The following is a 26,592-nucleotide window of genomic DNA, read 5'->3' as shown; positions in this document are numbered from 1 at the left end:
GCCATTTCAAGCCTTGCACATGTTTGCCGGGGGTACAGTGGTTCAAAACATCAAATCGCATTAGTAGGCTCTTGGGAAGGGGTAGACACATAATCTTATTACCTCGATACAGAACGACCGGAAGCAGGTAAACTGGAGGCTCGTCGGAATAAGCACATCCCTCTATTTCAAGTTCTTTTCAAAGAATTCAATGTGGCAGTTAGGCGAGAAATTAGGGCAGAGAACCGTTTCATAACATCTGCTGGGAAGTTAATTGACTTAAATAAACTTAGTATACAGGAATAATACAGTGGATGCTGTGACATTCATATGAGAACTTCGTACTTCTTTCAACAACAGTTTATCAGCTACACGTTCAATGGACGAATAACATTAACTACGTGTTTCATAACTTACACTCATAACGTACTATTCTTTACGATTGTTTAATTGAAGGAGGATGAAATTGGCAGGACATGTAGCACAAATTATGAAAAAAAAACATATGAAAATTGACATAAAGTAATATTAAAAGAATGTCAAGGAGAGTAGAATACGACAGTGTTAATTAGATTCAGCTGGCTCAAGATAGGGTTAAGTGGCGAGATCTTATGAATGCAGTAGCCCAAATAAATTTTCTAGTTAAAAAAAAAAACCTACAAATTTCGTGTTCAGGTAAACGTATATAAACTTCCGAAGAAAATACGTGAGTCGTGGAGTCAGTTATCAGCTACAAAGGCTTGGACCTACATCGTCGAAGTTTGTTGCTTGTTTTAGTTTACTGAACGACGCTCTCTCAAGTACATGGATTACGTAGCATCCAATGCAAAAATACGGATATCCCTCCCTCCCTATTCCTCAGCTGACTGGCCGATATGTATTTTTCTAACGGTCAAGAAACCGCGGATATATCTGAAGACAAGTTGATTAAACCCGGAGTTCGGCCATGTACAGTTCGTTAATGACCTCACACCTCCTTTTTATTAGTGAGAATTTCGTATAGAAATTGATAATTAAATTGTATATCCATTATCTTAGCCCTGCAATTTCTATTAGACTGTCTAAATTGATTCAAACATGAAAACGGTGATATCATTTCCCACACTTTAAACGTCTTACAAGTCCTACTTTACACTGTTTCCTTGCAGAAAACTTGGAATGGTCCAGTTGGATTGGCCACTTACGCTGTTCAGAAACCAGTCCGACACCGAAGACAGGAAATAGGATCAATTGGTTGCCCACAGGAGTGAGATTTAAGCCTATTCTGTCTCTCCCTGTCACGCTGCGTGTCCGACAAATCCGATCAGAAAAGTCGACGCACATATTGTGACCCTCACAATGGAGAAAAGTTGCACAGAAACAAGATTTCCACAAGTTTCAGACACAATTAGAGTTCGGCTTATCATCTTGAGACTGACAGCCGTCTCCCTCAGCTTTCTGACTGCTCAACCAGTAAACTACTCTGTGCGTCAGACGTAGCAGCTTATAAAGGCCGAATGGATGGATGGATTTTCAAATACGGAATTATACAATTCTGCCGGTTTCTTAAAAACGGATTTAAGATCAAATTTAAACAGAAATGATATTCATTCTTCAGAGGGGAAAAATGAAGATACAGACTGAACACATAAGGGAGAGGCCATGACATAATAGAACTTTTAATGTCTTCCGTCTTTCAAATATTTTCGTCTGCATAGATGACTGTTATGCTGTTTAATAGCACTCTCTCAACTGCATAGGCTACACAGCGTCAAATGATGGTGGAAAATTCATAAGAATGATGATTTTGAACGAGGCGGTCATAACCTATTTGAACATTGGCATAATATTATCAAAATAGATTAAACAAAATTGATTTTCAGGTAAGACACACGCGATCACAGGCAACCTGTTCAAGGTGTGTACATCACGCAAGAAGAGAATCATTAAATTGTCTTAAATCAACTTCCATCGAATATTTAACTAAAGAACTGGACTTGTTTCTCGTCAGTAATAACTGAAGCTGAACCCGACAAATCGGTCCGTCGTTTAACAGTCCCAGATGGCTCCAGAGAGATGCCTGTCCGAAGGCTGGGGGGTCTGAGTGGCAGTAAGAGTCTGCTCTCCTTTCACGGGGGGCGGAAAGAATGCCTCTATTCAGTACGATGCATGCGGCCTCCCGCAATGTCTTCATCGGTTAGGTGATGTATGATCGGCCAGGTGCCAGGCTGTCTCACAGAACTGTACCTCTTCAGTACTCAGTACGGCCCAAAGACCTATTGGCTTTGTTAGACTTTCTAAGGTCAATACCAATTTTTCACTTTAATTACATCTCACTTAGAATATACAAAAATCACCTGGAGACGAAGTTGGGAGCACAAGCAGTACGAATGGTAAGCATAAGAAACGTAAACAAAATTTTGGATGGAAGGAAAGCGAGAGTTTTCCAAACTCACGTGTAGATGGCACAACTGAAAAATCTTGTGAGCCAGGTTCCATAAATGAGAAAAAGTATTGACTAGCTACGCGACTATCAGCTTCTCAACGACTCTGATCCATTCAGTTGGACAGTTTTACAATGACCCTAAACTCCCTAAAAGCCCTTGTCGTTAGAAAGCATGATTAATTAATAAATTTGTTTATACTGGACTCACAGTATTTTTTTATAATATTTTCAGTAGTTAATGAGTATACTGAAGATGTCACACAAGAACTGGAAAGGGAAATACAAAAACATTTTTGTCTTATTGAATTCTAACCTTATTTTTAAAAGCGATGTATATCTTGTGTTGTCTCATACATAAAATTGAAATTGCCGGTTTGTATACAACTATTTTCAATTTTAGCTCGAGAACGGACATGCTTATATCTTCAGACAAGGAACAAATTTAATATTTGAAGTAATAATGGAAGTATTTTCAATTACAGACCACGAGAAAAGAGAAGGTTCCTTCTGTTTCGTGTTCTTCCACGGCAATGCATTCAAATTGTTGGAAAGCCATGAACAGTTACGGCAACTGTTTGGAAGCAGCGGTACACGTTTATTTCAATGAAATAAATAAATAAATAAATCCAGACTAGAAATAATAATACTCCTACGAGAGATAATTCGTGCATAACATCAAAAGTGTTTGTCCCAATCATATGATCCAGTAATGATGATGATGATGATGATGATGATAACTACTGTTTATACATATTACCAACTTCGTTACGGCACCTTATTTATTTCTCGCGCGTCACAGAGCTTACTTTTAGGGGAATGTGGGTTTTTAAGCTGTGACGTCGTCTTGCAGGTTGGGTACCACCGGTTTGGAGGAACGACTTCATTCTGATCTACTTTTCAAAACACCTCCTGGAATGGAGTACTACAAAGACTGTTGACCTAACACGTAGCCGCTAAACGTCGTTAGCTTATGTTTTGTTGTTAAACTGCAAAAGTCTTTCTACCTACTTTAGGTGTACGGGTGTCGAGAGACATTATTTACTACTACTCTTAGGAGCAATTTTTATGGTTTGGCCACACAAATGTCATTAGAATGAAGCGAATATCTAAAGTCTCTGCATCCCTTGCATGAGTCTGCAAGGGAGCAGGCAGGACTCCATGTTGTGTCATATCTTTAGTTCTGGTTCTTTGAATGAAGTTGTGAGCTGGAGGACAGGTAGAGGTGCGCCTGTCTGGTGTTTAGAGGCAGACCATGAATCACGAACACAAACTAAGCATTTTGTGCTTCTAGCTGATTCAATGAAGAATGACGGTTTATACTCTAGTTGAGGACAGAAGTGGCTTATAAACAAAGTTTCGTTGATTTCACAAAAGCATTCCAAAAATCTCAGCACAAGTCAATTATTATGTTTACTTATTTTGGGGAAAATTTCATATGTGGAAACTCAAACCAATGAGCTGGAAAAAGAAGGGAAAAATTAAAAGAAAGAAACCTTCAAATAACGAAGAAATGATAGAACCAAGCAGAATATATATATATATATGAATAAAAATTAATAAAACTAAAAGAAAATAACAAAGGCAAAAAAAATAAGAAGAAATCATTCGCAAAATAGAGATGCAAGCACATTTGGAAAACCAGGTCCACTCGTACACGTTAACAGAAAATTTGTTCCCCAGAGAGTCTACGTTAATTTAAATAATATGCATTTTTTTCACAGGAATTCTAAAGTTACAAAATTTTACGTTTTGCTATTAATGAATATTTCAGATTTCATACACACCCACTGAATTAGTAATCTTGATTAAGTTTTCGTTGACTACTTTCATTGCTCTTTTCAAAAAGAGCTTAGCACTTGTTAAAAGAGACGACTTGAGCCTGTCTTGCCCGCAGAACGCTTCCGGCATGATCGCTAAATAGCCTACTCAGTAGATATACACTTGGCATTATATCCTCACAACGCGAGTTTAACTTGTCAGTTCAGACACATGCATAAATGGGCAACGAAAGTGGCTAGAAAAATTCCTCACTGTAGTTCTGAATCAGCCCAAGACTAGAAATAGAAACTTTACATGAATGGAAGCTTTTCAAGCGGTCGACAGAAGTCGTGAATGAGGAATTTATGTTGTCACTCGGAAGGCAAACAATTTCTTTCCTCTACCAACAAACATTAATCACATTTTATACCAATATCATGTTTAACAATGCACATTGTGTCAGGTGGTTTGGTATCCAGAGTAACAGCCTATAATTCAAAAGATTGTTGGTTCAGGCTTAACCGTAGCTACTAATCTTAAAAAAAAGACTTCTTTAACTTTATCTCGTACCACGTAGAACTTAACATATTTATCGAATTTCACATGGAATGTTCGCCTAAGAGTATATATAAAATTCTTTGTTTTTAGTTTCCCTGTCGCTTGTCTAATTACTAACCAAAGCCGATAGTTTTAATGTTCTGCTCACTATTTCAACACCCACTTATGTGTCGTTCTGCATAAGAAGGCGTGGAATTTCATTCTGGAATTCTATTTTCTAAACATACTACATTCTGAACAACATTTCACGTGTTGTATTTTGGTGGTCTGACTTTGCCCGCGACCCCTGGCATACCCTAAATCACAACTCACCTGCGAAAAGAAAGCAGCTTACAGAACCGCTGTTGGTGGTAGGCAATCCCTCACCGCACCCTCGTACACTCTTTTTAACTTTTCCCTTCATAATAATACAGACCCGTCTACCGAATTCCATTATACAGAGAATTATAGGAGAAGAAGAAAGTGTTTTGCCAATGGCCCTTTTGCAAAGACCATAACTGTCAATCCTATGCAGCTACTGGTAAAGGATAAGAACCCCCAGTTTCTAATGGAACTGACATAATTGACATCAACCTGTGACGTTAATACTGTGCAGAAAGAAACGCGCTCTGAATCTGAGTCTGTTTTGAATACCAATCTATCGAAAATCGGTTCACAGAGAAAATTTATTGTAGTGGCGTGAATATTTGCGTGGAGGAATCTCATGAATAGATAAACGCAGAGGAAAAAGCATGAATACATGAATAATGTGGCTTTATAGGTCTGGTTGCTTTAATATATGGAGCATACAGTTTATTTTCTTTCAGGGAAACGCAATGTAAAGAATAGTAGCAAAAATTCGAGAATTTTTAACTCATAGATGAAGAAAAGTGAAATATGAGAATAAATAAACACACACACCTTGACTGCTATACATTTTACAAAATTATATAATTTAACATTGTTTCCATACCACCTACAGAAGACATTTAGTAATGTTACTTAAGTACTATATTTAAATACTCTCTGTTGATTGGATCAAAATAAATGTATGGCCGGCAAAATTATTATATATGTTTAAGCCACTCATGTTCGGATCTTGTGTAATGAAGAGATCATGCATAAAAAATAACAACAGACAAAACAAATTTGGCAATAGGTTTACCTCAGAGTAAAATGTGAGCATTCGTAAGTACTCACCAGAGTATGAAGTTGAAGAAACGTAGCTTAAAGTAGAGAACGGATAAAAATTGATGGCAGAAATTTCAGAGGGACGTGACCGGTATGTGGGCCACAGTGTGGTTATCCCTGCAAAGGAACAATAAACTGACATTAGTTCACACGGTAGGCTACAAGGAACAGAATGTGACGGGAAAATTCTTGTTGCACGGTTACGGAAATAGCAAAACAAATCCGAGACCGAGATTCAGACTGAGAAGTGGCTTACAGTTTACGGGCTTCTGAATGCGGAAACTCGGTTCTGAAAATGATAAAGTCTGTCTATCTGTCTGTCGGTCTGTCTGTCTGTGTGTGTGTCCACGCGCTTCTCCAAGTCGGCGTACCGGGGAGTGGATATGAAACCCCATAAATTCCAAACCTTGCCACACGATGAACTTAAGAGTCAGTTCTACGCTCCGGCCGCTTACCCCCGTAACTAATGGACACAGGCAGTTTGGCCGAAGTGGTAATGGGGGATAAACTTTGTCACCTGGAGGCAACAGAAGCCAGACAACCCGTGGCCGCTCACATTACCGACCGAATTTAAAACAAATACTAAGGTATAAGACGGCGTTTTTGAAACAAAAATCTTTTACTTTTCTGTCAGAGCGATACAATTTAATAGAATCCTTTCATCAAAATCTGTGTGTTCTGTCTGAGTGATCTCTCCCCTTCACGCTTGGGGACTAAAATTTTGTACGCATTTCGCACCTCTCCCTTTCTATATCAACTTTAACTAACCTATCACAACATAACCTAACCTAACCTAACGTAACTATACCTAACCTAACCGAACATAACAAAACCTAACCTAACCTAACCTAACCTAACCCAAAACAACGCAACCTAAACCAATGTAACCTAAACCATTCCGCAATCGATCAAACTCATCAACGCTTAAAGTCATCCAGAAGACCTCTCCAGACATCCTCTAGGATTTCTCCAGCACTTCTCCAGAAATTCTCCAAAACAGCCCAAGGACTTCTAAACAACCTCTGCATAACTTTTCAACAACTATCTAGGATTTCTCCAAAATTTCTCCAGCACCTCCAGGATTTCTCATACTCTACTCATGGTATTCTACAGAACATCTACATGACTTATAATACATTTCTCTAGGATTTCTCCAGTACTCCTCCAGAATTTCTGCAGCAATTTTCCAAGAAACCTACAAGACCACCATATCAACACGGCAGGAATTCACCGTGAAACTATTGAACCAATTCTAAAACCACAAATTTCACTAATCTAACCTACCACATCATAACCTAACCTAACCAAACCTAACTTAACTTCACACTCCAGCAGGTCTAAGCATGGGTAAAGCCCTCCGTATATGTATATATGTAAGACTTGAGGTTCTCACAGCGGTGAATATGAAGATTTCCGTCTTCATCGCCCTGATGACGGAGGCAGTATGACCTCTGAAACGTTGGTTAATATCGACCAGACTACACAGCGCAACAACCCAGAAGACGGAAATCTTCCCTCTGTATCTGTTTGAAAGGTGGGTCCCAAAACTCGTCTGTGCACACAATATCCCATAAGAGAGACATCGTCATTATGTTTGTGCACCCTATTGGAACCCGTTTTAGTCTTCTCAGATGCACAGTATGAGGCGGTAAAGCAGCGTGTGCAGATAGAAAAGAAGTTTATCGGTAAGTGGTGTGTCAGGAAAGGATATAAGAGGGAGAGACGCTATGCTATATTGATGATTGCAGAGGTTTCTTTGTGGGAGGGAGACAAGACACACTGCCTCTAGACAGATCGGATGAGGCTAAACTAGACCATAGGAAGAGAACAGTAAACCAATAGGATCCATATAATATTAGACCCCAGAGGAAGAAGACACAGGGGGAAAAACTAGGAAAATAAAAAAAGACGCAAGACTTTCCTGCAGATTGGATGTGAATCTACTTTAAAATGCGTATATCTTCCGACAGTAAGGAGCAAAGCCTATCGTTGGTTGAGAGGCTGTTTATATTACCGCATCATCAAGCTTCTTCTTCTCGCAGTCCTGCCCTCAACATGCAAATCCTGAAGAAGGCTTAGAGCGTGCCACTATCCAATCGCTGCAATGTTCATCGCCCTGACGATATATGAGAGAGGACGAGACTCCTACACACAATCTTGTATAGTAAAATAGGACTCGGGAGACCAGAGGACAGACTTCTGTTTCCCAGAACTGCTTCCTACACAGATACTTGAAACCTTACCAGTACCTACTGACTGTGCTTAGATGTTACAAGTGGCAGTTTAACAGCGTCAGTCAAAGAATACTTATGCTGTTTTCCTTGCTAACTCGAATTATTTCAGACAACTCATCATTTGTAGTCATATCTATACCATGAATTTGTATACAAATATATACTTTTTTTGTGAATGAATACTCAGTTATGTTCACTTTCTTGCGAAAGTAATCACGCGAATGATAATGTCTTTCATACTGAAGCGTAGGCGAAATAGGATTCGATCAGTGTTTCTATTTGGTCAGTTCGGGTTTATTCTGTTTACTGTTTACTTCACTACGAAGAGTAAGATATCACCAATGAAAAGGTGCAGAGATCATTCTGAGGTCGGTGCATGCATTGAATTGCCTAATCAGTTTGAATAAAGCCAGAACTCGATTCGTGGACAGCCGTGGAATATCACAGGCCTCCACAAACAATATCGTTTGTGGAGGGGACTGACGCAACACGCATGACACACGGTAAAATAAGGACGCAACCACATGAGCAGAGAAAAAGAGTGGAAATGAAGACGTATCATGAAATATTCATTACTCCTACAACTAACACTTTCAACGATATTAAAATGGTTCCTACTGCACTGTGCATTGTTTAAGTGCAAGAGAGATCTTAGTCAAAACCAGAGACAAAGACAAGCTCATTAGCTGAAAAAATAAACGGCATATGACATTACCAACCTACGGCATACTATAGATATGTAACTTGTTGGATACATGTAGGTTACCTGATACCAGCAGTAACAAACAGTATCTAATTAAGTAACGCATTAATTAAACATCTATGTAACTAATTATACAACTTCTGGAATGCTGCACCGTACAGTATGGCACTGACTGCCTCCATCACCAGGGTAATGAGGAAATCTGCGTTCGTAACGTAAAGTAGCCACCAGATACATTTACTCGTGATATATGAGGTTAATAATGTTTCAGGAAATCAATATTTATAATGAAAATCATAAGAAATCCACAAACACACTGTGGGTAAAATGTAGAATTACTGGTTATTAAAGTAATACATACAGTTTTCCACTGGGCTTTCAAGGTTTAATATTTTCATGATTTCTCCTGAGACATCAGTTCGCACTGCTGCCACTCTAAAATCACTGAAGACAGAGATTTAGTAACAGTATATGGGATTAATGGCGTAAAATTCATATAGGATTTTGAAAAAAACATATTAATAATTATTAGCGTCGATACACACAGACATTGCACATAGCTTTATACGGACGGTTTTTCATTCGTAAATTAAAAAAGAGAATATTAGTTTGCTCTGTTACACTGTACTTATTCCACTTCAGAGTGCAGTGCAAGGGCAGGAAGAAGGCGCTCATGAAGACGTTTGCTGTGCATAGCCAACAGAAAGTATGAGGAAAAGCTAATCTAGTTAGTTAAAGAGCCGAGAAAAAGAGCTACGAAAATTTAGGTAGTAAAGAAGACACGACAAAGAGGAAGGGAAGAGAGGAGTATAAATGAAAAGATGACGAAGAAGAACCAACTTCTTTCATCTATTATTTTTTTATGATGCTGAAATTGAGACAGTCCACAAATTGGATACCAACCGGAAACGGTAGAGAGGCTGATGGGTGGCCTGGAATCACCACAAATGTGCAGGAACGCAGGGATGTTGAAACATTTATTTTCATAAAGTTTACTTGTGGTAAAAAAACCTCACGTTAAAGTCTTAACGACTGTTCTGGCCTCTTCGCTCCAGTCGAGGGGGAGAAATACGTTTGCACGAGACGAGAATGTAGTCAAAATGTATAACTCCACGGTGCGGGGTCTTTCTTAAAAGCTGATAGTTACTCGGTCGATCCAAAAAGTATCCGCTTTTATGGAACGAGGGAGTTCATTATCCTTTTTAACGACAACGTGTATGAAGACGGCTGTCTGCTGGGATGTTACGCCGTGTAGTCTGGCAGAAATTGACCGACGTTTCACAGGTGCTTACTGCCTACATCATAAAGGCGCTATCTCCTCATTTTCGTGAACCAAGAAACAAAACGCCGAAACGGTAAATGTACAAGCTTAATCGAGAGTTATTACGAGGGGACGGTGGATTCTTGTTGCTTGTTGTTGCTTAATTAATTCCAAGTCCGGAGCCGAGATCGCAGGAAGAGGGTGACAGGTTTGTGCCTTTCTGGTGGTAAGTAAACTTACAGCATTTCATTTCGCATGGTGCTTTTGTTCGTAGTTAAAATTCCTTTCCGCCCGCTGATGGAGGATTCAGTATAATAAGTCATCGGTTGATTAGAACCCAAGACAAGGCGAAGATATGTCGCCAAGGTAATTAATCTTAGGAAGCAGTCTCTGCTCTCTGTCTGCCCAAGCGAACAGGGCTTCAGTGGCGTGTTACGCGCTCAGTACCGGGTGACCCGGTGCAGAGAGATTGGCTACGGGCTGCCAGACACAGACGGAGATTTTCATATTTTTCAATACCATATCCAGACCGATTATGGGTATTTCGCGGACTTTTGTGCAATGGATTCCAAAAATCCCCCGAGGAGGAAACAAAATGTATCAGTTCCATTAATACCCAATTAAAATGTACGAAGAATTAAGTCTACGTGGCCTGATGAGGCACAGAGCTAACTTTATCACAAGAACAATGCATTTATACAGACGAAAACGACTTAAAGTAAAAGATGTTGGCAGATGAAATATGCCTCAAATAAGTGCGGACCGTTGTTTTTCCTTCAGTAAAAACTTCATTGCGCATGAGTAGAACGTCACTCCAGGTTCGCCTCAGCAGTCTCCCTTCAAGATCATATCTATTCTTCCATCTCATCGACAATGCTTTTGTAATAATTCGACACTTTCTTTCTTCTGAAGAACAGATTGCTTCCGAAGCAAGGCAATGAATGTTTCGCTGTCCTCTGCAATGACTATCAGAATACAGCACGGCACACGAACCTATGATGGCTGGGCGCTTCCCCCCCCCCCCCCCTTTTGAATCTATCTGCAGACTCCTTCATTTAGACGTCATCATCATCAATTACTCGCGCAGACATCACCCCTCCCCCTCACTCGCGCTGCCGATCTCACAGGGGCGGACTTTCGCCGAACTGCTTCAGGTTTGAAAACACAGTGGAACTTCTCAATGACGACCAAATGGATTTGCGAGTGGAAGCGATACTTTCAGCAGATTTTGAATATAAATTCAGTCATGTGCAATATCATAACCTAGAAATACGTTTTTTCTGCGCAACAAACCCTGTGGTTCAGGGTCTTCCTTGAGAAGCTGATAATGATTCATCAAGTCTTCAAATTCGCTACATTCATTGAACCCAAATATTCATCCCGTGTTCATAAAAGTATGCCAATGGACCCGATCTTAAGCCACTCCACATCCTCATACCCCACTTAGTTTAAACACTATCCTCCCACCTATGTCTAGGTCATGCAACTGGTCTCTTGCCTTGAGATATCCGTATCAAAATTCTGCAAATATTTCTCCCATGTGCGCTACATGCCCGGCCAATCTCAAGCCTCTTTTCATGAAGCCATTACAAATTATATGAACTTACGTATTATGTTATTCCAGGACGTAATTCTGACTGTTACTATTGTCCCCAGGTCACATTTTCGAAGGATTTCGTAGCTACGTGTAACCTGACAGCATTTTACAATCCGACCACTTGACATGAGATTCGAGATATGACAATCTCAAGGCAAATCTTTCGATGTTCAAATGAGCTACAACGCCGTATGAACTTGCAGATTGAAAGCAACGTTTCGGTTGCGACATACTTCTTTCATCTCCGGAGCTTGTCCCTCAGTGTTCTAATGAAGCAGTGAGCAGCACAGACGTTTTGGCGTAATTGCAAAGATACTGAGGAAAGGTGAATTGGAACAAATAAGGAAATAAGTGGTCATGTTATAATTTCAGGAAATGTCCCGGAATTTTTCTAGAGAGACTGAGGAAAACTACTAAAAACCTCAGAATATCAGGTTTTAGGACCGAGTCAATGGAATGGACATCAGCATAGAAGAGTAGCTCTATCGTTTTTGGCATTCGTGGCGCATAAACCGTATACAACCCACTGTTCAGCATTGATACGAGTTATGTTTAAGGCCGATGATAAATTTTGACTCGTGTCTCTCGAAGCTCCCAAGAGCTGATGTTGCTGTAGAGTGCTTCAAACTTTCTTACTCTGCGACTAACTTCCAGAGTCAGGCAGGGGTGCACAAACACACGTATGCCAAGTGAGTGAGTGTTTTAAATTCCGTGTTCGAAAGAAAGTGAATGACATCAATTTACAAAGAAAGAAAACTGAGAAAGTGTTCCTAAATACTGCACACACGTTTTAACGTTTCAATTGTTTTAATTTTCAATACTGTGTGTCCTTTGAAAACTTCATTCATTGCAGACACAAATAAATCTGTTTGTTTATTCTTATCCAGTTTGTGATTCTGGCAGAAACGAGCTATAAAAATCAGTAACACAGAGTAAAATACTAAGGTAATATTCAAAAATATATTTGAAAATATTTCCTGAAAAATTGCATAAGGGTATTACCTTAATTAGCCTATTTATCTTCAAGTTGTGTTGCACTCTTGTGACGGAAACAGGCGTTAAAGTATCTGAGGTACGACACGCCTATCGTTGAGTACAGAAATTTTCAGTTGCATTTCACAACACCAAAACATATTTCAAACATAATTTCTAGAACTTAATACCGACTACAATCCAATTCATCTGTTCGTGTGCTTGATTGATAACAGGCAAATAAGTTGAATCACAGCCAATTAACAATAACAACAGAATAACAATAAATTTTTAATGGTACAACGAAAAACAATTAAAACAACACAATTAGATAAATTAAAATATTTATTAAAAACTTTTGCCGTCAATCACAAATATAATATTGTTAAAAGATTAAAACATCTTTTAACGTTCCTATCGAGTACTCGATTACATTGGAACTTACACGACTAGTTTCGGCTATAATTTAGCCATCAACGGGTGTTATGTAGTTTAAACTTATTACATGAATTACTGATTGTTATTGTTTTTATGATTTATATTCTTCATTTTTGTGATGATGTTCTGGTCCTTTGTATTTTCTTCGTTGGTTGTATTATCACAGGTCACTATTAGGTTTTTATTTCTTATTTGTAGTGACGTCAATATTTTGTGTATGACTGTGAAGTAAAGTTTCAATTTTATCAATGACAATTGAAAATAGAAATATAGAAAACAAAATAAATAAATAGTAAAAATAAATCATGTGAACTTACCCAAGAAGTAATATCGTATTCGTATGTAAGAGAACGGAGATGTACAGGACTGAATTGGATCGTGGCTGGTTACCGACTGCGGTGCTAGTGGGTGAAAGGTGGTTTGTCAGGGTTGAGGTCAAGGTACTGAAGTGCTTTAAATATGGGGTTGTTAAGTTCAATACTATTATCATTAAGGCATAATTTTTGTTTATAATTTTGATATATGTAATATTTTTCTATTGTGTCCCTGTGTCTTTTGTTTTTTATTATTTTCAATATGTCCATTGTTTCATTGATTGTGTTATAAGCATGTCCTGTATTGAGAATATGTTTTGAGTATGCAGAACTATCTTTATTGTGTTTTATGGCTGCTATGTGTTCTTTGTATCTTTGTGTGAAGGTGCGACCTGTTTGACCTATGTATATTAGGGGGCAATCTTTACATTTCAATTTATATATACCTGGTAATTGATATTGGTTGTTTATGTTTGTAATTGCTTTTTGTTTGAGGATGTTTTTTATTGTGTTTTTTGTTTTGTAGGCTGTTTTTATTTTATTTCCTTTAAATAATTTAGTTATGAATTTGGTTTCTTTACCTATGTATGTATGCTATAAATTACTTACTAAACAGAAAAAATATATACCCAATATCTATAAAAAACAAACAAATAGAATTAAACATCATTCAACAAATTCTTAAAGAAAACGGATATAATAGTTATAAACTAAATAAAAAAACTAATAATACAACAAAACCCAACGAAAACGAAAACATACAAAAAAATGGGCCACCTTTACATACATAGGTAAAGAAACCAAATTCATAACTAAATTATTTAAAGAAAATAAAATAAAAACAGCCTACAAAACAAAAAACACAATAAAAAACATCCTCAAACAAAAAGCAATTACAAACATAAACAACCAATATCAATTACCAGGTATATATAAATTGAAATGTAAAGATTGCCCCCTAATATACGAGGCGCGTCCTCAAAGTAAGTTTCCCTGGGGCCGTTTACAGAAACAAAACACAATTTCATGGAAATATTTATTGCAACAGATACCGCAAGTGTCCAGCTATTTTTCGACATATTCGCCACCGGAATTGAGACATTTGTCATACCGTGGGACCAACTTTTGAACACCTGTGTCGTAGAAGTCTGCCGCCTGGGATTGGAACCACTGTGTGACAACCATCTCCGCCTCTCTGTCATTCTCAAAACGCTGACGCTGACCGGACAGGAATTTCTTGAGGTGTAGGAAAAGATGGAAATCACTGGGAGCGAGGTCCGGGCTGTAGGGTGGATGATTAAACACCTCCCAGCTGAACTCCTGCAAAAGACTTGCTGTCCGTCGAGCCGTGTGCGGCCTAGCGTTATCACTGACCGCACTTCACAGTCGGCGGGAGCTGGAATAAGAACCTCCATCTTCAACAGCTGCAACGATGCTACTGTGATAACGCGGGAAGTGCCGTTAGTGCATGCGCCATGCTACGTCATTGCTCTATCACGTAAGCACAGTCGCTTCGCGCAATATAAGGTTTGCTACCTGTGGGACGAGTGGGAAACTTACTTTGTGGACGCGCCTCGTACATAGGTCAAACAGGTCGCACCTTCACACAAAGATACAAAGAACACATAGCAGCCATAAAACACAATAAAGATAGTTCTGCATACTCAAAACATATTCTCAATACAGGACATGCTTATAACACAATCAATGAAACAATGGACATATTGAAAATAATAAAAAACAAAAGACACAGGGACACAATAGAAAAATATTACATATATCAAAATTATAAACAAAAATTATGCCTTAATGATAATAGTATTGAACTTAACAACCCCATATTTAAAGCACTTCAGTACCTTGACCTCAACCCTGACAAACCACCTTTCACCCACTAGCACCGCAGTCGGTAACCAGCCACGATCCAATTCAGTCCTGTACATCTCCGTTCTCTTACATACGAATACGATATTACTTCTTGGGTAAGTTCACATGATTTATTTTTACTATTTATTTATTTTGTTTTCTATATTTCTATTTTCAATTGTCATTGATAAAATTGAAACTTTACTTCACAGTCATACACAAAATATTGACGTCACTACAAATAAGAAATAAAAACCTAATAGTGACCTGTGATAATACAACCAACGAAGAAAATACAAAGGACCAGAACATCATCACAAAAATGAAGAATATAAATCATAAAAACAATAACAATCAGTAATTCATGTAATAAGTTTAAACTACATAACACCCGTTGATGGCTAAATTATAGCCGAAACTAGTCGTGTAAGTTCCAATGTAATCGAGTACTCGATAGGAACGTTAAAAGATGTTTTAATCTTTTAACAATATTATATTTGTGATTGACGGCAAAAGTTTTTAATAAATATTTTAATAATATATAATCACAATATGACGCATTTACAATATCTTAGATAAATTAAGTATTTAAACGTCATAGGTCAAAACAATTTACGATTTATTAAAATATCCTAGTGCAAATTTACATTTCATCCTAAAAACCACAGCATTCGGACCTCGGAAAACCACAGTCCACTTATGAACCGTCGAACATCCTGATCAATATTCTACTTTATCGAGTCACAGAATTTGGATACCCCTGTTCCACGTAATGACGCAAAAACTTTTTTCCGAGGTCTTTTTCTTCCTCATGTTCTGTTCTGCCATGTTTTCAGTATGTAGAGCTTCCCCATCCTCCTTCCTTTATTCTTTGCCCCTCCTTATTCTTTTTTCCTCGGTGTCATCTTCATCTTCTCCGTGTAGCTCATGCTTATTTCTCTTCATTTCTGTACCAAACCAGCTTGCTGTTAACTAAAACTTTTCTAGTCTTTCCACCCCTTCATCATTAATATCACTTTATTTCTTAGTTTTTCCGCGCAATTTGTCACACTTTTCTTTATACTTCATTTCTCATTCTACTTCGGTACTAGGCCGTAATTGTCTGCTCCATTCTTCACTGCCGTCAAATCCAGCCCATTTATCATTATACTTTGTACTTTGTATACTTTCGTGTTACTTTTAATTACTCTCGGTTAACAGAGTCCTTAGACGTATTTCACTCTCAATTCTCATAATATAATGTTGACCTATCGCATTTCACCTTCTCTTTTACTGGAAGCTTACACGTACTTACACAACCCCTTCATTGAAAACAAAACATTATTACAATTGAAAATAAAAATAGCCCAGACTGCAGGCCTGGCAAACCAAGCCATCAAGTCACTTTCAGACATACACACATTTCCATTTCGCACATATGAAATCCTCTTACCACCCGTTTCCTTTCATGTGACTGCTTGGTGGTCGCTAAAATATCACATACAATTCAGAAAGCCATCTATGTCCAAATATTTTTACTCGGTATGCATCGCTATCTAGACAGTATATACGTGCCTCATCACCATTCAGCGCCATGATGGTAAATAAGGGAAACATGGATGGTTCAACATGATCTTAATTTAGAGCCCGAATTTAATGGTAATTAAGAATAATTCAATGCATGTTACTTGTTGTGCAGTAGCCTGCTTGTTCAATGTGTTGGTTAAAAATTTAAAATCTGCCCTATAATTCTTTGCGCTGTTTATAAAGTTACTTAAACGATAAATCGAATATAAAAATAGTTAGATGCGCGAAAAGTTTATTCAGAAGTCTGACATAAGAAATAAACAACTTCATTACTTTAATACAGTTTACTTTAAGAATGGTCCTGGCAATGAAAGTGGCGCACTATTACGTTGAAATCTCCGCCCGGAGACGGGTTATCCTGACTGGAATTTTCTGTGGTTTTCGTTGCTTCCTCCAGGAAAATGCCGGGATAGTATCTTAAATAAGGCCACGACCGCTTGTTCTACATCCTTTCCAATTATTCACCATCATCATATCATTCTACGCTCTATCGTCTGAGCTACTTGACAGTGTCGTTATATAAGCCAGAGATGAATATAAATTTGTGGACTAATAGCAGTCCGAAAACCACCGGTTTACAAACAATCACGAGAGAGAAAGCTAGCTAAGGGTTTAAAGAAACACAAACTTTTTTGTCCCTAAAGACTAAGAAAATGGTTATATTTATTGGCGTAAGCTCAGTCAGTATAGTGACTAGCTACGGGCTGGACGGCCGGGGTTCGATCCCCGACGGGGGCAGAGGATTTTTCCTCTAGCCTCTGCGTCCAGACCGGCGCTGGGGCCCACCCAGCCTCCTCTACAATGGGTACCGGGGTCCTTTCCCGGGGGTAAAGCCGGCCGGGGCGTGATGCTGACCACTCACCCCCATCTAGTGCCGAGGTCAAGGAAGAGAGGAGCTATACTTCCTCTCCCTCCAAGCGCCTACATGGCGTATAGTGGGACAGCTTTACATTTTACTTTATTTATTTCGCCCTACGTTAAAGCCTACAAGTGTGACGTACGATCAAATAGCTACAGCTGAGGGTCCATCAGCCGTGTGACAAAGTGCAGCCCGTTGGGTCATGACACCCAACAGCGGCACCCAGCCCCAAAGCTACATTATTAAGTCCCACTATAACACAGTATCTCTTGACCTGTCCTACAACAAAATGTTCTTATTATTTCATAACCCGCGCTGCCAGAACTGACAACTAGCAGGCCTGCCACCACACGTGCACAATCGAAATTTCATGTCGTACCAGAAGTTGTTTCTTCTCCCCTTCGCTCTTACAGGCGGTGACGTATTTAAAAGAACAAGGGATCAGTACGACTTTCCCCACTTTTCTTTACTGATGAATTTACTGAATTTCTGAAAAATAGGCACGGCATTAAAAAGCAAACAAGTGTTTCATGTAGATGTTGCTAGAAATGAGTTATTCAAACAGTGTGTCGCGGCACACAGGTTCGCCAAGACGTGAACCAAAAGTTTCGTTATACAAGTACCTAACGTTTATATTAAAGGATTGCGTGACAAAATGTAAACTATCTATGAAGTGGTTGCCATATACTTAAAAATAAACACAACAAGTAGAAACAATAACAAAAGAAAGGAAGAAACAGAAAGCATAGGAAATAAATAAGTAAGTAAAGAAAGAATTAAACAAAAACACAGAGACAGAAATACACCCTCCCCTCAACTACCAATGCCATATTTAAGTAAGGGCTTCCAACCCCTCTCCAATTATTTACCCGTAAGGTGACAACTACAATCTATGCCTAAACGTCGATAAAATTTCTAGTCACTTCAAACTCGAAAGGATAAGTTATAAAAACAATATTAATGGAGGTGCTTCAATAGCACGGCACCCAAAACCTGTCGGAATCGCTGGATTACAAATTGAACGCATCTCAGATATGTTACTTCCGAATGTAATATACCAAAACATGTCGGACATTTTGTCCTTTGTGATTAGTTTGCTCTGATTCTAATGCAGGAAGCAATAAGCTACTCTTCTGCCTTCCACAGGACAGGATTCATCTCCCTGGAAGGCAGCGCAGATGTCAGAAGCTGTGTTGACAGGGCAGCTTCGTGAAGCGGTTCGAATATCGGCTATCCTGACTGAGGTTTCTCTTTCTTTTCTAGATCTTTGCTTTAAATATGTCAAGACCGCCTCCTTCCAAATTCCTACCAATTCACCATTCATGGTCGTTATCCCGTCTCACTTCGCACTTCAAACAAAATCGTTTAAGAAACGAGTCTATCAGTACGAAACGCGTCCCCGAATAAAATGAAAACCCATATTTTGAGAGTGTGAACCAAAATAAAAACACGCACCAACTGAACCAAATACAGGCGTAAGAAGCGGTTTCATAATAGATTAAACAGTTACAATCGCGTTGATATAACAATTTTTTTTCAAACCTTCAATTGATAATCCTTATGTGTCAAATGTATCGTGTTCGTGAACATAAAGTTCAGTGCATTTATCGGAGGATACAATTAACTAAATGGAGCAGAACCTTTCTATGGAGCTAATGGTAGCACAGATGGTCAAGAAATCTCCATCCTCTTATGGAACCGCAAGGTTTATTACCATATTCACAAGAGCCAGCTACCTGATCCTATCTTAATCCAGTTTCGTTCACAGCCTCAAAATCTGTTTCTGTAAGACACTTATTTTTAATATTATCATCACCTTCCCTACTCGTGACGTCGCAAGTAACCTCTTTCCCCTTAGGATTCCCAGTTAAAATATTGTACGTATGCAATTCTTCAGCTCCACTATATGAAATTACCCCTCAGTAAATGACGATGAGCACAAATTATGAAAAACGCTAAGTAATTTTCACCAAATTTTGAACATTGTTTTTTAGCAAGTTGTGTCATCGGGTGGAAAGTTACAGGCCTAAGTTTAGAAACTGAATGTTGGATACAGGCTTAATTCCAAGGCAAATGCATATTTGCTTCGAGAGACTAAGTAAAACCACGAATAGCTTAGTGAAGACAGCCGGTATCCGGGTAAAGACAGCATTGACGGCCTGCTGGAATGTCCCAGATACGAAGCGCTTGAACAGGATGCACGGCACAGTCGTACTAAGACTACTTCCATCACAAGGGTACGGAGGTGCCAGTGTTTCAGTAGGGGAGATAGAACAGCAATATCTTCAGAGCGGCCCCTGATGAAATGCAGACTTGGGACTGGACAAAGTCGAGTTTCAAGTGGGGAGGGGGTTGGGGGTGATGGATTCTCTACGACTGCACAGACGTAGTAAGATCTCTCTCAACATGCCATATAATGTATCCCTCAGGATAAAGTCTAATCTAGAAGCTCTTGACCTCATCTATACAATACTCAGTCTTATGACAACAAACACATTCCAGCGAGTGAATTATTTTCTATACATGACATGTAATAAAATCTAAAGAACATGGTTCAAGTTTATGTTTATTATAATTACATAAAGAACAACCTTCTGTTGCTTTCATTTTACTTCAGACACTAATTCCCTTTCCCACACTGCTGACAGAAATAATGTATGACCATTTAAAACAATTTTAATTCCATCAGAAAAAAGCGGACAGATGTTGGAATAGTGTTTACTTAACCTTCTGGAACTGCAGACCTCCTACACAAAATTTTCTCATATTCTTTGATGAAACAGAATACAGACTAACCAAAATAGCCTACAGACAGAAAGTATAGTTTTTCGTCACGTTTCTACACCAATGCGGAAGAAAACATTTCGATAAAAAGCTTGCAACTTTCAATACAGCACAAAAGAATTAATATATTAGATTCTACTCAACTCGCAGGCCCCTTAGGTACAGCGTGTGGACTCCAACGAGTTTGCAAACACCGAACTGAGAAACAATGAGTGAGAAAGCTCTATTAAATACGCACGACATGATATTAATCAATTTTAAATAAAATAACCTTCGAAATTTTCGAGTGTTGTAAACAATAAAAAATTATATCGCTCTTTAGCTCATAAGTCAGTTGAGAGCGAGAGGGGATCGAACGAAGGACTCAATATTAAGAATTGACGCTTGTGTTTTCGAATATTCCCCTGTACAGTTTATAATTTCAGAAGCAATCCCTATGTACATTTAACGTACCAACGTATAGGTTACGCGGTTTTCTCAGCATTCCAGTCCACAATCTTGACTTACCTCGTAGATTTTCTCGTCTTTGTAAAGACAAGTGCAAGTGTGCTTTACAGTAGGATAGAGTTTTGTGTATCCACATACATTAATCTCTGTGTCTTGCTTGCAAGTTCTAGTTTTAATGTAAATCCTTAATGCACTATTTATATATGAATTCCTCTTCTAATGTATCTGCATGTTGCTTTATTTAACTTTAACCCCCCTCTCCAAATATAAAATAATCACTAACTTTACAGCTGAAAAATATTCTCTCAGGAAGGTAACATAAATTTTTAACACTGAATCTATCAAAGTAAAATCATCACTTTATCGCGCCTTCCAGAAAGATAACTACAGCGTAAATCGTGGTGCACAAATGTATATAAATTCAACTTAACATCACAGACAGACAAACAACAAAAACTAGCTTCACAACTGAAATTATCTATTAACAAGACTTAGTCTACGCCCGTCTTTCATGAAGGTAAGAAGTGAGATCTGAGGTTCTCAAGGCAACGAGTATAATATGGACGGCTGCCTTCTTGATTCTTGCGCCGTGAAGTCTGGTAGAAGTTTACCATCGTTTCAGAGCTCCTTGTTGCCTCCATCATCAGGGCTACAGTCACCCTAATGATGGAGGCAATAATCACCTCTGAAACGTCGGTAAAATTCTCCCAGAAAACACGCAACAACCCAAAAGACAGTGATCTTCATTGATTGTATCTTAGTAAAATTAGATTTCTGGGTGACATGATGATTTACTGGTTAGTAGAAAGATGCCTGTGTGTTGTAGGTAGTTAAATCAGACACGTTTACACGCCAGGAAGAGCCTGTTTAACGTCGGGCAGTACAGACGGTCATTATCACAGCAGCTTACAGCACTGCGGTCCGCAATTCTGCTATTTACACTTTGAACACTGCATCACTTGGATAACATCCATTAATATCCATTTCCTCGAGATCCATCCTGCCCTAGGGTCATTTATCTCAGTTCGGGTCTCAGCTCGGCCAGAGCATTAATACCAATTGTTACCACAGACCTCCGGTTCATCATAGCGCCCCCGGGGTATTTCCCCCCAACCTGAAGAAACAGACCGCCCGTCTGATATCCCTGAGGAACAGTACCACCCACCTAGATGTCACTCCAGCGGTGGACAAGGAGGCTCACATCGCTTGCTTTTACTCTCGTCCTTCCTTCCTTCCTTTCTTTCTTCATATTCGTCCTTTTATCTCCTTTTCCTTCCGTTCTCCTCCAATTCCTTCCTGATTTCTTTCTTTCCTTCCCTCTTTACACCTTTGCTTCTTCAACCATAAAAGACATAAATTGGAAAATATGTTCCAAATGCATTCTTTGCAATGTTACACAGACCTTCCTAATTTACTTTGAAGTTGATCTATTACAGATACAAATGTATCACAATATTGTTTCTTGTTGTGAAGGGTCCATGATTCGTCCTTATATTGCGTTAAAACGAATCACATAATTATGTTACCATCATTAGGACTTGTTTGTTGTTATAATGTTTGTATTTATTAACTTTTTAGCAGCTTCTATAATTGGTGATTTTAATGTTGATATATCACATTAAAATAGAAAAGTAAAGTAGGTAACATAATTTTTTGCATAAACGTTATAAATGTTAATGGATTTACACGTGCTTACCTCATTTTCATTGCACGTGTAGTTTCTTTTTAAGTTGGGCTCGAACTTCAGGTAAAGCAAGAGCCATATTGGACTGACACGAGCCCAAAAAAAAATTGGTTGTCAACGTTAACCTCTGCTGAGTAGTTTCGGAGATGAAACATGCAACCGGACAGACAGACAAAAACAGTGTACTACTAGGCTAATATGAACTGAATGGATTGCATTGAGAATCTTAATTGAAACGCTCTGATACTATCAGCAATAGACACTCGTGCAAAACTACGAGGGTAAAAGGCACCATGAAAACATTGCTAGAGGCGAGGTACTCCATTCTTCAGAGCATTCCGTACTTCCTAACGGGCACAGCCCATAATTTATGTTCTATTCAGATAAATAAGTAGAAAATTACGCAAAGTTTCTTTTGCTGTCTTGTCTATGATCCATACTGCTTACTGCCTGAGAGCTGCTGTTCAGGACTGTCGTAAAAAGAAAATATGTTAATTAGATAATATGCAGTCTGTAGGTATTTTTGGAACAGATGCAAAGTAGCGCTGTAGAAGTTGATTGCCTTGTTAACAGCCTTTAATTCCATCACTAACATCTTAGCGCACTCCAATTTACCCACTCCCTCATTAATGCAGGTGTCAAGTTACAGAACTGGGAACACAAAAAAGTTTATGACAACTTGTTCCGAAACAAGACAGAGCTTGCAGCTTGGCTTGTCGCTTTGGACCGACAGACACATAACCGGCTCGACATATTCAGTAAAAATCGCCTTGCGGTAAATTCAAAGACTTCTAAGTGTAAGGTAATTTGTATCTGTTCTTAAGCACAACGCCATGAAATCGATTGGGGTGCAGACATACTCGTATACTTAATTTCGGCACTAGATATGAATTGCGAACTCCACACTGCAACCTCTTTAACCGCTCAGAAAGAGACTCCGGTTTGAGGAGAACAGGTTACTGGGTGGGCCCCAGAACCGGAAAGTGACGAAGAAAGAAAGTCCTAACTAACGCTGCTCTTCTTGGCTTAGCCACAGTTCAGTGTTCTAAAACGAGATCACTGCGTTTCGGGAGTTGGCTCTGCTCTCGTCTTCAGGTGAAAATACCTAATCTGTTGGGTCCAATAGAAGCAATTAATGGTCTCGGTTTAGAATAATGAACGATGGATCGAGTCCAGAAAGACGGCAATATCGAATGTAACGAACGTTCCATCGTTAGAACTTTTTGGAATAAGATAAAACACTGTCCCTGCCGGTCAATAAACTCTGGTCATCCAGCCTATAGTCAGTCATTGTGCTGACTGAACTACCACAGCGCATTATGGACGATTAGGCTATGTATAAGGGGCGTGGAGATAGAAAGCTACGCGAAGTGCAACTGGACACTAGATTTAGACAAATATTAGCTTCATGCCAAGGAACAGGACACCGGTCATTCGACCCGCAAGCGGTCATTTGATTGATCGAGATATAATTACAGAAAACGAGAAAGTAATTTTCACTGAATCACGTTCCGAATAATAATTTCAGGTATAAACATTAGCCATTAGTAAATACAATTAGTTATTACTGCTGCATGGAATGAATATAAAAGGATCCAAGACGTTTTAAATAATTCTTAAAGAAGATTTCTGTCTTCTGGGTTGTTGAGCTGTGTAGTCTGGTAGATGTTTACCAACGTTTCAGAGGTCATACTGCTTCCATCATCAGGGCGATGAGTATGAAGATTTCTGTCTTCTGGGTTGTTGCGCTGTGTAGTCTGGTCGATGTTAACCAACGTTTCAGAGGTCATACTGCCTCCGTCATCAGGGCGATGAGTATGAAGATTTCTGTCTTCTGGGTTGTTGCGCTGTGTAGTCTGGTAGATGTTTACCAACGTTTCAGAGGTCATACTGCCTCCGTCATCAGGGCGATGAGTATGAAGATTTCTGTCTTCTGGGTTGTTGCGCTGTGTAGTCTGGTCGATGTTAACCAACGTTTCAGAGGTCATACTGCCTCCGTCATCAGGGCGATGAGTATGAAGATTTCTGTCTTCTGGGTTGTTGCGCTGTGTAGTCTGGTAGATGTTTACCAACGTTTCAGAGATCATACTGCCTCCATCATCAGAGTATGAAGATTTCTGTCTTCTGGGTTGTTGCGCTGTGTAGTATGGTAGATGTTAACCAACGTTTCGGAGGTCATACTGCCTCCATCATCAGGGCGATGAGTATGAAGATTTCTGTCTCCTGGTTTGTTGCACTGTGTAGTCTGGTCGATGTCAACCAACGTTTCAGAGGTCATACTGCCTCCATCATCAGAGTATGAAGATTTCTGTCTTCTGGGTTGTTGCGCTGTGTAGTCTGGTAGATGTTTACCAACGTTTCAGAGGTCATACTGCCTCCATCATCAGGGCGATGAGTATGAAGATTTCTGTCTCCTGGTTTGTTGCGCTGTGTAGTCTGGTCGATGTTTACCAACGTTTCAGAGGTCATACTGCCTCCGTCATCAGAGTATGAAGATTTCTGTCTTCTGGGTTGTTGCGCTGTGTAGTATGGTAGATGTTAACCAACGTTTCGGAGGTCATACTGCCTCCGTCATCTACCTGCCTACACAGCTCAACAACCCAGGAGACAGAAATCTTTATACTCACCGCTGTGAAAACCTCAAATCATACAAATTATTAAAGACCTAATGAGTGTTAACCAAAAGTGACAGAATGTAGAGAATCAGACTCCCCTAATTAGTTATGAAACACAGACGTACCGGAAAAGAGATCAAGGACGAAAGCTGGAAGCACCATTAGGTAACTGATGTTGTAATAACAGGTCCAGACCTTGACAGCTTGACGGTGACAGTTCTAATAATCTGCTTTGCAACTAATTGAGTACAAAATCCTTCTTGAGAAACGGGTAGTCACTCACCTGGTCATAAAATGCTGGGCCTAGTAACAAGAATAACAAGATTCATTATCTTCTCGCGTGTACACGTGTGAATCCAATCTACACTACCACAACTCTCTCGCTTTTACGTATCAATACCAAGAACGGGAGCATCGATTTGCACCAAACCTGGCATGCCTATTTCTTGAGACCAGGAAGAGATAACAGGACGGTAAAAACTATGTAAGAGGTGTGCTGAGTTCGATTCCTGCTGAGATAGTTTCCTTTCCCTCAGAAACTAAGTAGAAGAACGACGCCTACGCCAAAGCAGTTTGTTCCGAAAAAGAGGTCACAGAAACAAACGCTATTGCATCGAAATCTGTATTGGGCTCGAGTCTCGACGAGGAAATTTTATGCAGCTCCAAAATTAAGCAAAAGAGAAAAAGGCTCCAAGGCGAAATTTTGTTTGTTTCGAAGAGGAGGCTGCAGGAAGTAAAGTTACAAACGCGAAAATTGTCCTGGATCCGAGTTTCGGCAAAGATTTTGGGTTTAGGGATAAATCATTCCACAATATTCAAAGATAAGTGACCGTCGTGATGACATACGATTTCTGAAATGATATTACTGTGGACGCACACGTATGTCGATATCATGAGTCATTTGCTTCCTGCTTGTGATTTCTGGCTTCCACAATCTCGGCCAGGATACCGGGTTATCGTCGCTGAAGTTTCTGGTGGCTTTTATCAGTCAGTCCAGGAAAATGCTCGAATATAACTTCGAATTAGACCACGACTGCTTTGGTCCGTAACCTTTCTAATTCACCATTCACTAATCATTCGAACCACTGGCAGCGTCGTTAAACAAACCAGAAATAAATTCACCTAAACAAAAATGTTTCTTTTCAAAGGAAAGCCGGCCATGATGTGACTTGTATCATTTTTCCTATCAGCCCCGGCTTCATTCTCTCCATTATAGAACAGCAGCAAATCTGTAACCAGAACTACAATTCACTTCATTTAAATCACTTCTTTGTGTGATATTTACATGCCATATGTACCGCAATAGGCTGCAAGCGAGACTGATTAATTTATTCGAAACACATCCCATAACTGCATCAGTCT

At 39.2% G+C, this 26,592-nt stretch overlaps 1 protein-coding gene and 2 long non-coding RNA genes across 3 annotated transcripts in view; 1 reads left to right on the top strand and 2 right to left on the bottom strand.

The window, feature by feature from the left end:
• LOC147874267 (uncharacterized) overlaps window positions 1-26,592 on the bottom strand; it is a 183,312-nt gene that overhangs the window by 28,237 nt on the left and 128,483 nt on the right. Inside the window, exon 5 of the mRNA XM_087346624.1 lies at window positions 5,900-6,007. Within this exon, the coding sequence (XP_087202750.1) occupies window positions 5,900-6,007 (108 nt within the window). The remainder of the gene's footprint in view (window positions 1-5,899; window positions 6,008-26,592) is intronic.
• LOC147874269 (uncharacterized) lies at window positions 12,985-13,784 on the bottom strand. The gene is made up of 2 exons (XR_015534578.1): window positions 13,413-13,784; window positions 12,985-13,316 (listed from the first exon to the last, which is right to left on the bottom strand). It is a non-coding gene; the product is annotated as an uncharacterized LOC147874269 (long non-coding RNA).
• LOC147874268 (uncharacterized) lies at window positions 15,107-15,826 on the top strand. Its single transcript, XR_015534572.1, has 2 exons — window positions 15,107-15,391; window positions 15,488-15,826. It is a non-coding gene; the product is annotated as an uncharacterized LOC147874268 (long non-coding RNA).

Source organism: Zootermopsis nevadensis, unplaced genomic scaffold, assembly GCF_977971745.1.
Source record: "Zootermopsis nevadensis isolate Lab colony 2312 unplaced genomic scaffold, Znev_1.0 Znev_ptg000010l, whole genome shotgun sequence".
Lineage (NCBI taxonomy): Eukaryota > Metazoa > Arthropoda > Insecta > Blattodea > Termopsidae > Zootermopsis > Zootermopsis nevadensis.
The sequence above is the reverse complement of the archived record's forward strand: the minus strand, read 5'-3'. Positions and strand labels throughout refer to the sequence as shown.